General features: G+C 35.7%; 2 protein-coding genes across 2 annotated transcripts; one reads left to right on the forward strand and one right to left on the reverse strand.

The window, feature by feature from the left end:
• Positions 1-1,719: 1,719 nt before the first annotated feature.
• LOC145571999 (putative kinase-like protein TMKL1) lies at positions 1,720-5,838 on the forward strand. The gene is made up of 2 exons (XM_081631018.1): positions 1,720-3,243; positions 4,916-5,838. Exons 1-2 carry the CDS (start codon positions 1,857-1,859, stop codon positions 5,554-5,556), a joined length of 2,028 nt encoding a protein of 675 aa, XP_081487144.1. The 5' UTR covers positions 1,720-1,856; the 3' UTR covers positions 5,557-5,838.
• Positions 5,839-6,826: 988 nt separating this feature from the next.
• Positions 6,827-12,025, reverse strand: LOC145572000 (putative pectate lyase 8). The gene is made up of 7 exons (XM_081631019.1): positions 11,828-12,025; positions 11,692-11,739; positions 10,783-10,857; positions 8,132-8,774; positions 7,921-8,024; positions 7,696-7,834; positions 6,827-7,606 (listed from the first exon to the last, which is right to left on the reverse strand). The coding sequence occupies exons 1-7, from the start codon at positions 11,935-11,937 to the stop codon at positions 7,385-7,387; spliced, it is 1,341 nt and encodes a 446-aa protein (XP_081487145.1). The 5' UTR covers positions 11,938-12,025; the 3' UTR covers positions 6,827-7,384.
• Positions 12,026-14,194: the final 2,169 nt, after the last annotated feature.

Raw genomic sequence — 14,194 nt, forward strand, 5'->3', positions numbered from 1 at the left:
TTTCCCAAAAAAAAAAAAAAATTGTCAAGCTCTCACTTTAAATCAAGTTGGACAAGTTTTTTTAGAAGTTTATTTGAAACTTTTACAAAAAACGGAGCAAACTCGATATCGGACAAAAAATAATACAAGTAATTTCATACAACAAAGAAATAAGGAAATAGAAGGTTTTGCGTGAGACTGTTTCACATGAGTCCGGTTTATAATGCACACACCCATCCCCCACCCACTGCCACTGCCACTACCTAGCCATTTGTCGGCGGCCGGCGACCAACCTCTCCCTCCCGGGCCATCCCCTGGCGTCGGCGACCCTCCCCCACCCATTCCCCGACACCGGCGACCCCACCCCCTGCTGAGATCAAAAACAACATTGCTCCCATATGGCTTTCAAACACAGGAAGCATCATTTCAAGTCGCTGAACTGCATTGGCAGATGATGTTACTCTTAGGGTTCTCTGAAAATCTGAAGTAGATTCAATAGAAAAACCTTCTAGAGCTTTCAATATCAAGGCAACAACATTAACTCAATAGAGCAGGGGAAGGTTAAATTATTACCCCAATCAGCTACAACAGTAACATAGATTTAGGAAGTCATAAGAACATACCTCATCCAGTGGTCCATCACTGTTGCCTTCACCATTTTGGTCGAGGACATCAAGAGTTGCAACAACTGCCTTTTTATTACTTCCAAATTGACTGTAATAATCTAATTTCTGATCAATATTGTCTAAAATCTATACTTATAAACCAATATCTGACTATAATAGTCTAATTTTTGACACTTTTAATCTAATATATGATAATTATAATCTAATTTCTAACAATTACAATCTAATATCTGATAATTATCATCTAATATCTGACTATTATAATTTAATTTCTGACAATTAAAACTTAATATCTGATAGTTATAATCTAATATCTGATAATTATTATCTAATATCTGACCATTATTATTTAATTTCTGACATTTTTAATCTAATATCTTATATTTATAACTTAATATCTGACCATTATTATCTAATTTACGACAATTAAGAATTTTATTTTTTTTCTGTTTGTATGACCGGACCTACACAATACTTTCACATAAGGAAAAAAAAAAGTAATTTTAAAAACAAATTATTTCCTCTCACCTTTATTAACAACACAAGTAAATTGAGAAGGATAGAATTCAAACTTTTTTTTCTTTTGATGTTTAGAGAGCTACAAGGGTAGGGGTGAAAATCGATCCAATATCCTGGAATCAAGAAAGGAAGCTCTAACCACTTGACCTATCCTATATTCTCAAATTCAAATTTGTTAAGTTGAATGCCTCAAAAAATCCTCTTAGGACTTGTTCACTTCAGCTTAATTTCAATTAAGTTCAGTTCAACTTTTAATTTCCTTCTCTCGTAAAATATTCATTTTATTTCTATTTAATTCAGTTCAGTTCAGCTCTAATCAATTCAGCTCAATTCAGTTCAGTTCAAATCAATAAATGTGAATAGGCCCTAAACAAGTAAATTAAGACGGATGAAACTCGGTTGAGTTGAAGGACTTGATCACTTGAAGCATGATTTTAAAAGGTTCATATTCTGACCATCAAATCAGCAAGCAATCGCAAATCACAAATCACAATACACATAGGCTGATACAAACAAAATGATAAATCTACAGAAAAAAGACCCCAAAAAATTCAATCACAATGTCCCAACAGTCAAAACTCCCTTTTCTCAAAAAGCAAAAACCTCAAACAAACCCTCTCAATTCATTCTCCCACTCACTGACTCACTCACTCCTTCACTCCACTCCTACACTCCTTCCTCTTCACTCCTCACTTTCTCTCTCCTCCATTCTCAAACCTTTAACTCTCTCCAATGCCAAATCTCACCAAACCCTTCTTCTTCTTCCTCCTCTGTTTCTTCCTAATCCTCTGTTTTTCTCCATCCTCCATTAATGGCGGCTCAATTTCATCTTCTGATGTTGAGCTTCTTCTTTACAAAATCAAACCCACTTTACAAGGAAACTCAGAAAGTCTCCTCCTTTCTTCATGGAACTCAACCATTCCTCTCTGTCAGTGGAGAGGCCTCAAATGGGTATTCTCCAATGGCACTTCTTTAGCTTGTGATTCTCTCTCTTCTCCTCAATGGTCTAGTCTTACTCTCTTCAAAGACCCTTCAATTCACATTCAATCTCTTCAGCTTCCTTCAGCTAATCTTTCTGGTTCAATTCCTCGAGAACTTGGGGAGCTCTCTGCTCTTAAAACCCTATATTTGAGTGTCAATTCTCTGTCTCTTGGGGTACCCTTAGAACTTGGGTACAGTTCTTCTCTTACAGATATTGATTTGGGGCAGAATTTGCTTACTGGGTCTCTTTCTCCTTCAATTTGGAACCTATGTGACCGCCTCGAATCGATTCGGCTTCATGGTAACTCTCTTTCTGGCTCTATCCCTGCTCCTGCTTTGCCTAATTCTAGTTGTGATAGTTTGAAAGTTCTTGATTTAGGGGATAATAAGTTTACTGGGTTGTTTCCTGATTTTATAACTAGGTTTAGAAATATTCAAGTTCTTGATCTTAGTTATAATTTGCTTACTGGGGTGATTCCTGAGGGTTTAGGGCAGTTAAAATTTGATCAATTGAATTTGTCATATAATAATTTTAGTGGGGTTTTGCCAAAATTTGGGGAGAGTAAAGTTGGGGCTGAGGCATTTGAAGGGAACAATCCTGGATTATGTGGGTACCCTTTGGGGGGTTGTAGTGGTAGGACTAATTTGACTCCTGGTGCAATTGCTGGTCTAGTGATCGGGTTGATGACGGGTTCTGTCGTTGCTGTGTCGATTTTAATCGGGTATTTGCAAAACCGGAGGAGGAAGAATAGGAGGGAGAATGAGGATGATGAATTGGAGGAATGTGAAGAGGATGATACTGCTGGTGAAACTGGTGAGGCTAAGCTTGTTGTGTTTCAAGGTGGCGAGAATTTGACACTTGAGGATGTTTTGAATGCTACCGGGCAAGTTATTGAAAAAACGAGCTATGGAACGTCTTATAAGGCTAAGCTTGCTGATGGAGGGACTATCGCGTTGAGGTTGTTGAGAGAAGGCTGTTGCAAGGATAGAAGTTCATGTTTACCTGTGGTAAGGCAGTTAGGTCGTGTTCGACATGAGAATTTGGATCCATTAAGAGCTTTCTATCAAGGAAAAAGAGGAGAGAAGTTGCTCATCTATGACTATGTTCCTACCAGAACTCTCTTTGAGCTTTTACATGGTAAGTGTCACTTTCATGTTTTATTTGCTGTCTATTTTGTCTTTTCATTGGTATAAAGAGAAGTATATGAAACAAGAATCCAAATGATACCATATATTGTCAAATCAACATTCAATGTGATTTAAATTGGATATACAAGTACAAAGTTGAACATTCATGACTAATATGTATAACGACAAGTAATAACTTCTTTCATCCTGCATTAGAACTGAATAGACTGCTGAGAAGTTGTTATTATATAAATGGGACAAACTGTCGAGAAGTATTATACTGCTCTTGGTTAGCTGGAAATGAACCCATATGTGCTTTAATATTGTAGAGATTTCTTCTGTCTAGTTGAAAAAGTTCTTTGTCTGAAGAGTTGCTTTGATGATTGTTAATTTGGAAAAGCAAACACATAAAGGAAATTATTTAATATAGTATTGGTTTTCTCTAGTGTTCAAAGTCCTATTAGGTCGATAACAAAGAATCATCAATGGTCAGAATTTCTTGCATTATTACATCCCGAACCAGGCTGGTTCACAGTGAGCTAGTTTCTCACCCCCATTTATTAGTTTATGTTCTAGTTAGTTTTTCTAGAAAGGACTTTTTGCATGTTTCTCAAAATTAGGCTCTTAGCAAATATGGACTAATAAAAACAAGGGATCTTAACAATGCTGTATGCTCTCTTCTTTGGATCTGTCTAGGACTCTAGGATGATTGCATCTTTATATTTGGTGCTACGTGGAAAACATGGTTTGTTGCTTAGTTGTTCTATATGTTTACGTTTTTGTACTTGGAGAGTCTTACGCCCTGACCTTCCAATTTAATTAGATGCTATGTCATATGTTACCCAAGCTCTTCATTTTACCTCAAATACTAAATACTCCAATCTCTAATATGGTCATGGATACTTGAAACTAGAGCATGCAAATTTTCAATATGACGGATATTATTTGGACACGTACCCATTTGTTACACTAGAAGCCAAAGGACTAACTGAGTCCAAACTCCAAAGTCTAACTTCTGTCATATGTCTTGACTAATATTTGCCGAGTTGCAGGCTTTTTACTATGGTGAATGAAAGATATTACCACATCTACATTGCTCAAGAAGAGCGTTATTGAGAATGTGGATTAACGTAGGCTGAAAACCTTTTTAAGGAGAGTTGCCTAATTGAGGAAACTGTAATCTTTAAAAATTACGTTGATGAAGAACTTATGTCCAGTCAAAAACATTCACACACCAAAGTCAAGTAAAAAAAATTCGCACGCCAAATTTTGGTAGGGTAAGCAGAGAAACTAAATTTACCAGTGCATAATCATGTTGATATGCTCAACGGTCTATGGGCCTAATAGTTCTTGGTCTGGCGTTCTGCTGGCATTTTAACCCCACTCGTAAGCAAAGTAGGAAACATAGTCAACTTAAGGCTTCATTTGAATTGATGCAGCTGCAGCATGCTTTTATGTACTTGAATATGTATCGGTATCACAGTTCTCAATAATTAGTGTTAATTGTGGTCATTACAGTATGTGGAGTATTTTATAACATCAAAAGAGTCTTTCTTTCTTTTTTTTTAAATTTTTTTTTTTATTTTATCTGTGTGTATAGATCCATTTCTCACTGGTTCATACACTGTTGTATTTTATGACTTGTTTCAGTTCTCAGTTAATTCTGTTTTTTTGTAAACCAGAACCTAAGCCAGGGAAGCCAGTGCTAAATTGGGCTCGACGCCACAAAATTGCCCTTGGTATAGCCAGAGGACTATCATATCTTCATACTGGCCTAGAGACTACAATGACTCATGGGAACGTTAAATCAAAGAATGTACTTATTGATGACTTCTTCGTAGCTAGACTTACTGAAATTGGGGTAGACAAGCTGGTGATCCCAGATGTAGCTGATGAAATGTTGTCTCAACTGAAGACAGATGGATACAAGGCTCCTGAGCTTCAAAAAATGAATAAATGCAATCCAAGAACTGATGTATATGCATTTGGTATATTGTTGCTTGAGATTTTGATAGGAAAAAAGCCTGACAAAAACTCTCGAAGTGGTGACTATATGGATTTACCATCGATGGTGAAAACAGCTGTTTTAGAGGAGACAACAATGGAGGTTTTCGACGTTGAGGTTTTGAAGGGAATAAGAAGTCCCATGGAAGACGGATTGGTTCATGCGTTGAAGCTTGCGATGGGTTGCTGTGCTCCAGTGGCTACTGCTAGACCCACAATGGAGGAAGTACTGAAGCAGTTGGAAGAAAACAGACCGAGAAACAGGTCTGCTTTGTACAGCCCTACTGAAACTAGAAGTGGGACAGGTACTCCCTTTTGATCTTCTTTCACCATGTTTTTGTTAGATTGAGAGGTAAAACCTGTCCATCTGTACTACTGTAGGAAAAAGTCTCCTTAAGTTGATACGATTTTCTGTGCATGTAATTTGTGGCAGAGATAGTGAAATCATGCACAGTGATTCATTATCTGTTGTAGGTTTCCCATCTAATTCCTATATTATGATGTAGTTTTGTTAAAATGATGAGATTTATTACAAAAATTGTGATTGTAGCAAAGTAACTATTTACATTTATTAACTACGAGTATAGCGTGATTTTCTCCAGTTCTGATTCGCTAGCTCATATACACTTCTTTTTCTTTCTGACTGCATTTGGTATGGTTTATAATTGTCGAAAATGTACAGAATTAGAGTGGTTTGTTCTGTCTAAGAAACCTCGATAATAGATTCTTCCAGCATCTCATGTTAGATACTCTGTGTGGCTGGCGAAGATATCAATATCGGTGGTTGGATGTCTTTCGTATTGCAGTTTCTTCCCAGATGCAAAGTACATGACTGATGGCAACAGATAAACAGATAATATTTCTGCTTTCAGTCATTACAAACCCACATTCATCTGTTAGTATGTATTTCTGAAGCTAAACAGGCAAATTGTTCATTAATGTCACTGCATACCCAATTTTATTAGGCACATAATCCGTACTCCGTAGTACATTAGTTCATGTCACTTCGATACTCCATGGGGTTTAGCTGCTGTTTACCCTTATGAAAAAGGTTAGAACTTTCACCTTATGAGATCAAAGTGTAAATGTCCCTTGTTAGACAACTACTCGGCTATTTTGATGAATTGACCATATTAGGGGGTTGTATCTTTATAATTTTAAACTTTCAGTTCCGTTCAAAAATTTTAAACTTTCAGTTGGTAAAACATGGCCCCTGAAGGGTGCCAATAAAAAGTTTGCGTAAAAGTCATTTACCAAATATCGCCAACGCACAATCATTTGAGACGTTAGTCTCACATATCTTGAATTTGAGTATTCAAATCAATTTATGAGTTGAAATGGGACCTGCAATTTAAGTCTTAAATTGAACTTGGTGGGTCTTAGATAATCAATTTTCAGCGGCTCCTCGGAGTCTTGTCATGTGTCTTTTGCCAAAAATGGACCTACTTCCCATATGCTAATTTAATTGGTGGGGATGTATTAGTAAGTTAATTAAGTCCTAATTTAATATTATGCAAAATTAGTATAAACAAAAGAGCTGAAGTAAAAGCACAGAATAATGAAAATAACTAAAACTCTTTGTTGCTGAGTATTACTTGTACTAATATTCCACGATGATGGTTACAATCTCCAATTCCTTGTGTTGTTTGCTGTTGTAAAATCTGTGTTTCTATCCTGTCTATTTTGATTTTCTTAAATAAATCTAAAAGCCAGAAAATTGAACAAAGCAACTTGAATGACTGAGAGTGTCACTCAGAACTTGAAAAAGAAAAATTAAGAACTAATGTTTCTTAGTTTGGAGCAAATGAACAATGGGAGGGTTTAGAAGAGGTGATAGAATACAACTTAGGAAATGAACAACGCTTCCAGAATCGCCCCATTTACGGTTTTCAAAAATAAAACCTTTACAAATGGGTGCAAGACGGAGGTTGAGCGATCACAAGGATAGAGAGTTTTAACAATCTGTGTGGTGGTGTACATGGTGAAGGCAATAAGAAGCGAAATATATACTAAAGCCAATTTAATTGATGTAAAAAAGGCCTAGGAAGAAATGGAAATGGGCATTATTTTTTTTTTTTTTTTTGAGTTTTTTCTTTAAGCAATTGGGTGTTTTGTTTAATTTGTATAGAAATTCTGGGTATATTGAGCTAACAAGCTCTACCACGGCGACATGTGAGAACACCAGCACCTGAAGTCAGGGTGGCTACAAGGCTCGATGGCTTGGCTGCCAAGCTGGATGCTCTGGCATAGCTAGCACCAGCTCCTGCTCCTGAGGCAGTGAAAAAGGCGCCATTTAGAAGTAGATCACCTTCTGATCTCCAGTTCCAGTGCTTCCAATTTCCTTGATTTGTGTCTACCCTTTTAGTTACCTAAGAACAGAACAAATATCATCAAAATCAGAGAACAAAACATAGAATTATCCTAAATATACTTGTATGATGATTCTTAGTTATATTACCTCTTTGGCAAAAGGGTTAGAAGGGGCAAGGTATCTATTCCCTTGGCTGTTAATGGTAGGATCTGCACTTCCTCCGATAGCATACATTTCCCAGTGAGTGTAGTCGTTGTTCACAACATGAAAGTAACCATGTCTACACCTGTAAATTGAATTTAGTTGCAGTTAGTTACGAAACTAATCCCAACAAGGAGAGAGACAGGGAGGAGGCGACTAGAACACGTGTACCTCGGCATCCTCTGCATAAGGCCTTCACCGAAGTGATTGTAGGCAATGGTGACCTGCATAATCTTATCTCCTGTGTATGAGTCACTGTGACCCAGCAACATCACCTGTTTTGATCGAAAGGGTTAGAAGAAGTTCGATAATTATTATTCCTTGGTAAAGAGGGTAGTATTCTAATCTTGCATAATGTAACAGAATGAGGTTCATGTCTTACCTCATTGTGGTGAGTAAAGTAATTGTTAGAAATAGTAATGGCAGTGGAAGCAATGACAGCATCAATGAGCCCATCCGCACAATTCGCAAGAGAGTTGTGATCAATCCATATATGACTTGATCCAAAGATGGAAATCCCATCACCATCAGCCATACCTCTAAAGCCATAATGAGAAGGAGAACTTCTCACCATTGCATTACCAGTTGGCTTGCAGTCATGGATGTGAATACCATGAATAATAATATTTGTGATGTACTGAATGGTAATGCAAGCTCCATTAGCAATATGGACATTCACCCCTCTTCCATCAATTGTCTTAAAGCTGTTCATAATAAGCTCCTCCTTTAAGGTGATCACCATATCCCTCTTAAAAACAATCCAAAGTGGCTCCTCTTGGACGACTGCATGACGGAGAGTCCCTGGTTTCGGGTTCACTGCATCATTGTCACTTGGGTCAGTAACCACGTAGAATCGCCCATCACGACCACCAACAGCGTTGCGTCCAAATCCAATAGCACAATCAGCAAGCCTCTTTCTGTTATTGTGCCAGTTACGATCACACCTCCAACAGTCATCAATCGGGTTCCCTGTTCCACACGAAAAATATCCTAGATTTCTTCTTGCTGTGCTGTTGCTAATGCTCCTGAAATTAAATAATTGCATTAAACAAAACCATCCAATAATAAACTCATTTAGCATAATTCAAATTAGGAAATCATCACTTTACAAAACAGAGTATGTCATGTGACAACATGTGCAGGGTGTGATGGTCATACAGAAAGGATGAAATACGGATCATACGGAAAAAAAGCAGGGATCAGAAGAATTTATTGCTACATCCTCCTTATAGTGTTATAGAGTAAATTTAGTAAAAAAAAAGTATGTGACATAAATGCAAGAAAAAAGGGACATATTATTACTCTTAGTAGCTAAAATGAAAGATGTGGTGTGTCGGTGAGACTAACTAATTCTACGATAGGTACTCGTACCAGCAAACAGAAGGCTTAAATGAGGTCATGGGTGGTCACATTCAATCTGCCAAAAAATATTGCCTATTTTGATCAACTTGGTGGTTAGCCCAAAAACAAAAAAAAATACATATCTAAGCTTTATATGTGAGAGATGTGGCCTTCTTGCTTCCTCTACAATCACATTGTTTCTTTATTTTATTAAAAGATAAGAAGAAGACTCGAACTTAAACCCGAAACCGAATGGATATGCAGCATTTGCCTAAAGCCACCATACCAAAGTAGGCTCCTCTTTATAATATGGGTTTGTAGGTAAATATGGCCTCTACAATTGTATTATGGCAATGGCAAATTTGAGGCCTTTAAAATTAAGTTCTTTGAGGATAGTTTTGTAAGGGTCAAATTTTGGGATTTAATGAGTTTACCTATAACCTACCATGCAATCAGATAGCATAACTATATATAACTAAACTAGATGACCAAACTCAAGGCATAATTTGAATGTGCTTTTTCTATGTTTTTACCATATTTATTGCTACTTTTCCCCTCATTTTCAGTAGCAGGGAAATCTGCTAAGGTCAAAACATCTTAATAGTTGGGTTTATGCAACTCTACCAATAAGATTATTGTTACAATGCTGTTCCACCAGACGTGAAAGCTACAAAATCTATTACTCGTACCAAAAAAATATTCATAACATGTAAATAATAGGAGTCGAAAAGAGTATGTAACTACTATGAAATTAATTTATGAATATTATTTCTGATTATTGTTGTAAATCCATCTGATTTGGTCATGGGTTTGCCAATGCCAACATAAATTCGCCTGACAAAAAACATAATCTCTAAAGATCTTTTAAGTCATGTGATGAGTTAATGACTGATGAAGATTGGAGAATATTTCCAACTGAGATAAGAGAAGGATTCCTATGTTCAGTCAAAGAAAGTTCTATATAAAAAATAAAAAAATTATCATATTTAAATAAATACTAAAAAATTAATGGAGACCCACAATTAATTGGTGATTAGCAACAGTCAAATCCCTATAATATTATATTGAAATAAAGAATTTATATCATGGGTATCATATAAAATATAAAATGGAGAAAAAAGACATCAGAAATTAAATGCAGTATGTGCGGATCTTGTGGCAGAGGCATGTGAGTTTACCAATCAAACATAACAAACGGTTTTCCTAATAACATGGGTTGGGCTAAATTATTAAGCAACTTAATTAAATAATCCCAAATAAGAGCTTAAGAAAAACCACTGACACGTCGAATAATTCACTAAGATTTGGACCATCTTATGTTTATGAAGTATTTATGCATGAAAATTCAGTTGAAATAATCTTATTGGTTATAATATATAATGTAAGTTATTTTAAGTCATCGTTTAAGATGGTCATTGATATTGTCATTTGAACAATAATATGATAGCTAAATCTCAATGGAGGATTATTACTCCAGGAAATATCCTATATCGACGATGCCGTCAATTGTGGCATAATAGAGGAAGAAAGTGACATAATAGTAGTATAGCATTTTCACAACTTTGACATCCATGTTAGAAAGTGGAGATTGAATTTAAGAGGGTTTGTAGTGGGTGAGATTTCTGGTGGTGAGCATTAAAGGAATGTGTATTTTTTTTATTTTTCAAAGATTTTAGAAAATGAAATTTTTACCTTTGGACCATAGAAACAATCTCTTCTGGTTGTTCAACTGCTGCTTGTTCATTTTTCACTTCAGCATTCTTGGCCCTGAAATCAGAATTTCGTTGACCAACAACTATGAGATTCAATTTATTTCAACCCAAAAAAAAATGTACTATGGTTGGGATTTAATCAAATTTCAACTGTTTTTCTTAGGTCAAACGACCAATTCATCCAATAAAATTGCAAATTCCAACTTTTTATAGTTACAAAGCACTACAGAGTAAAATTTACCCAATTTAAACTTCATAGGATACAATAACAAGGTCGGGAGATTACTTTATATTCAGTGTTAGTAACAAATGACCCGACTTTGACCAAATATATATTTACCGATAGTACTCCGTAGTAACTACTTACACTATTTTGAAGGACTAATGACATGCTAAATTCTTGGGATAAATCATACTACCATATATTTAGGGTACATTTATAAATATCCTAAAGATTAAGCATAAAAAGATTTGTTCATTATAATTTGATAAAGTGATAAACCATGTTAATATAATCCTATTAAAATAATACTTCGTATACAACAGTTATAACAGAACTACCGGAACAATAGTACAGTGGACTAGTGTAACAACTAACAATCAGCAAATCACTGACGTCGTCATTTTAACGATGTAAAATGACAAATTTGCCCTCCATTTCATACCAGAAAAGGGTATTTCAAGGGTATATTGTGGAAAACCATTTTTCCATTCTCGAAAACAGAGAAAAACAGAGCAATTTACCACAATGATCAACTTTTTTTTTTATCAAAATCAAAACTAAATTGAAAAATTATATTTAATTTTCTGTTTTTATTAATAATGAATAAAATTACTGTTTTATTCATTTAATATAATCAAAAAAAATTAGTGGAAATGACGAACAAACCTATCCGCCATTGATGAATTCTTCAAGCTTTTCAAATGCTCTTCAACCCTAAAAACCAGAAATTCAACCTTTAAACTCAATCGAAAAACACATTTCAACAACTTCGACGCAATGTAGCTAAAATAATTAACATTACCTCAAATTAACGACGTCGTCATTAGTCAATCTGCCATTAACGACGCTTAAGAAAAGCGCCGAAAACAACAATGTGAAGAGAGTAAAGTTGATCAAAGAAATTTCCGCCATTGTTTCTCTCTCCTAGGAAATTGGAAATCTCTCTCCTGAAATTTAGGGTTAAGAGAGAGAGAGAGAGTAGAAGATTATTGTGAGAACTGAGAAGAGGAGAGTGAAAGGAAAATGGCCAAGGTAGGCGGGTTTTTATAACAGAAAAGGTGGAGCCTAACATGCTCTTTTTCATTTTATTTTTTTTTTAGGAGAATTTTATTTAATAATTTAATTTAATTTCGCTTTTTTTTTCTAGAATAATTTAATTGATAAATGAGAGAGAAGAAAGGAATTTGGAAGGTTTGGTTAAATTAATTGGACTTTAAAGGAAGAAGAAGTACTAACTAAATAACAACCTAATCTTTTTACCATTTGGTATCTAACTGCCACTAACTGAACTTTACGACTCCCTCGGAGTAGATTGTGTGAGTAACTGGTGATAGATATGCTTTATTTTTGTATTTTTATAAAATGACTTTTTTTTATTTTTATTTTTTTTTGGGGGGGGGGGGGGGGGGTAAGGAGAAAGGGCGGGTCTTACCGGGTTGAAACCTCTCACAGGTCCTTCGGCCCGGTTTAGGAAATGTGGGAGTAAGGGGAAGGATAAGGGAATTCCCACCCCAAAGTGCCTGTAAGGCTCTAATGAGATTTGATCCTACAACTTCAAGGTTATGAGATGCAAACCTTACCATTTTTATAATCCAAAGGTAAATATTTCTAAATCATGAAAAAAGTTCAAATCAAGTCAGACCAGAAAAAATAAATTCTGATCATTAAAAATAAGGTGAGTTATAGCCTAAATCAGATTTTCTATTCCATTTATGTCTTAAATTAAAATTTATCAATCCATAGTGTATTTTGTCAAATACATAATGATTCGTGTCAAATTGTCAATATAAAATATTCGTGTCAATATAAACTATGAATATAAATTTTGCATTTAATACATATATAACAAAATCTGATTTAATAATGTTCTCTTTAAAAAAAGAACTTATATATCACTCAAACTAAGGGGCCGTTTGGTTGGGGTTAATAATCAAAGGGAAAGGGGATGAATATAGCTCATTCCTTTTGTTGTTTGTTTGTCATTTTTTTCATTGCCTTTACCCATTTTTATTTTTGAGTTTACCCAAAATCCTTCTACATTGATTCCCCACCCCCCCTAGACTTTTGCATTCCCTTTCCCAAGCCATCACTACACCACTAGCCACTACCTTACCCAGTCACCCCCACCGCCCAGCCATCTCGCCGGAACTCGCCACACCTCCCCCTCTCCTCGCCGGAATGCGTCGCACCTCCCCCTCCCCTCGCCGAAACCCTAGAAAATCATCCTCCTACCCAGCCCACGCAAACCCAACCTCGTGTTTCAGTGAGGGGGTGGCTGGAACGCGAATACGGGCGATTTCCAAAACGCAATTTTCAGTGCGAATATGGGCGATTTCCAGAACGTGATTTTCAGTGTGAAATCGGGCGACGGGGGGTGGGGGAGGTGCGAAATTGGGCGGCGAGTTTTAGTGAGGTGGTGGCTGGTGGAGTGGCTGGAAAAGTACGTGGGGAAGAGGGGTTGTGTGGTTGTGGTGGTGGTGATTCCTTTGTTTTGTAAAACAAACAACATACTACATAGAAAGGGTTTCATTCCATTCTCTTTCATTCCCTTTGTTCATTCCATTCCGATTACCCCGTGCAAACCAAACGGCCCCTAAATTTAATCAAAGCAAGATATCAAATCATAACAAACTTAACCGGATAAACTCAATCCAAAATAAATTAAAGTTTATAAACTTATATTAGATGCCTTATACTTATACTCCATCAATCCCTTCCTAAAAGATAATTATGTTTGTTATTTTAGACGTTTTCAGGTTTACATTTCAATTTTTTTTCTTGATAAAATAATTTTTTTTACTCATTTTTCTTCTACATAAATATTTACTATACAAATATTCTCATTTATCAAAATATTTACATTCTCCCAATACAAATATTTCTATTTTTAAAGTGAATATAATGTATAAATACTTGATATATATAACACCTAATCATTGTTTTCCACTATCTTATTTTTCTTATTAACCCGTATAAAATCACCAAAACGCAAAAACTGAAGAATATTACATAAATTGAATATATCATCCATTGGGAATCATGTGTATGGTGTGTAGTGCACATAATTACTCCGGACTTTCAAAGTTGAAACTGCATATTGGTTATCCACTAATCACGATTGTGATTTGAGTCTATTCAATAATTTTACACGTTATGAGTGTGATTTGAT

The sequence above is a fragment of the Chenopodium album genome, chromosome 12, assembly GCF_948465745.1.
Source record: "Chenopodium album chromosome 12, dcCheAlbu1.1, whole genome shotgun sequence".
Classification (NCBI taxonomy): Eukaryota; Viridiplantae; Streptophyta; class Magnoliopsida; order Caryophyllales; family Amaranthaceae; genus Chenopodium; species Chenopodium album.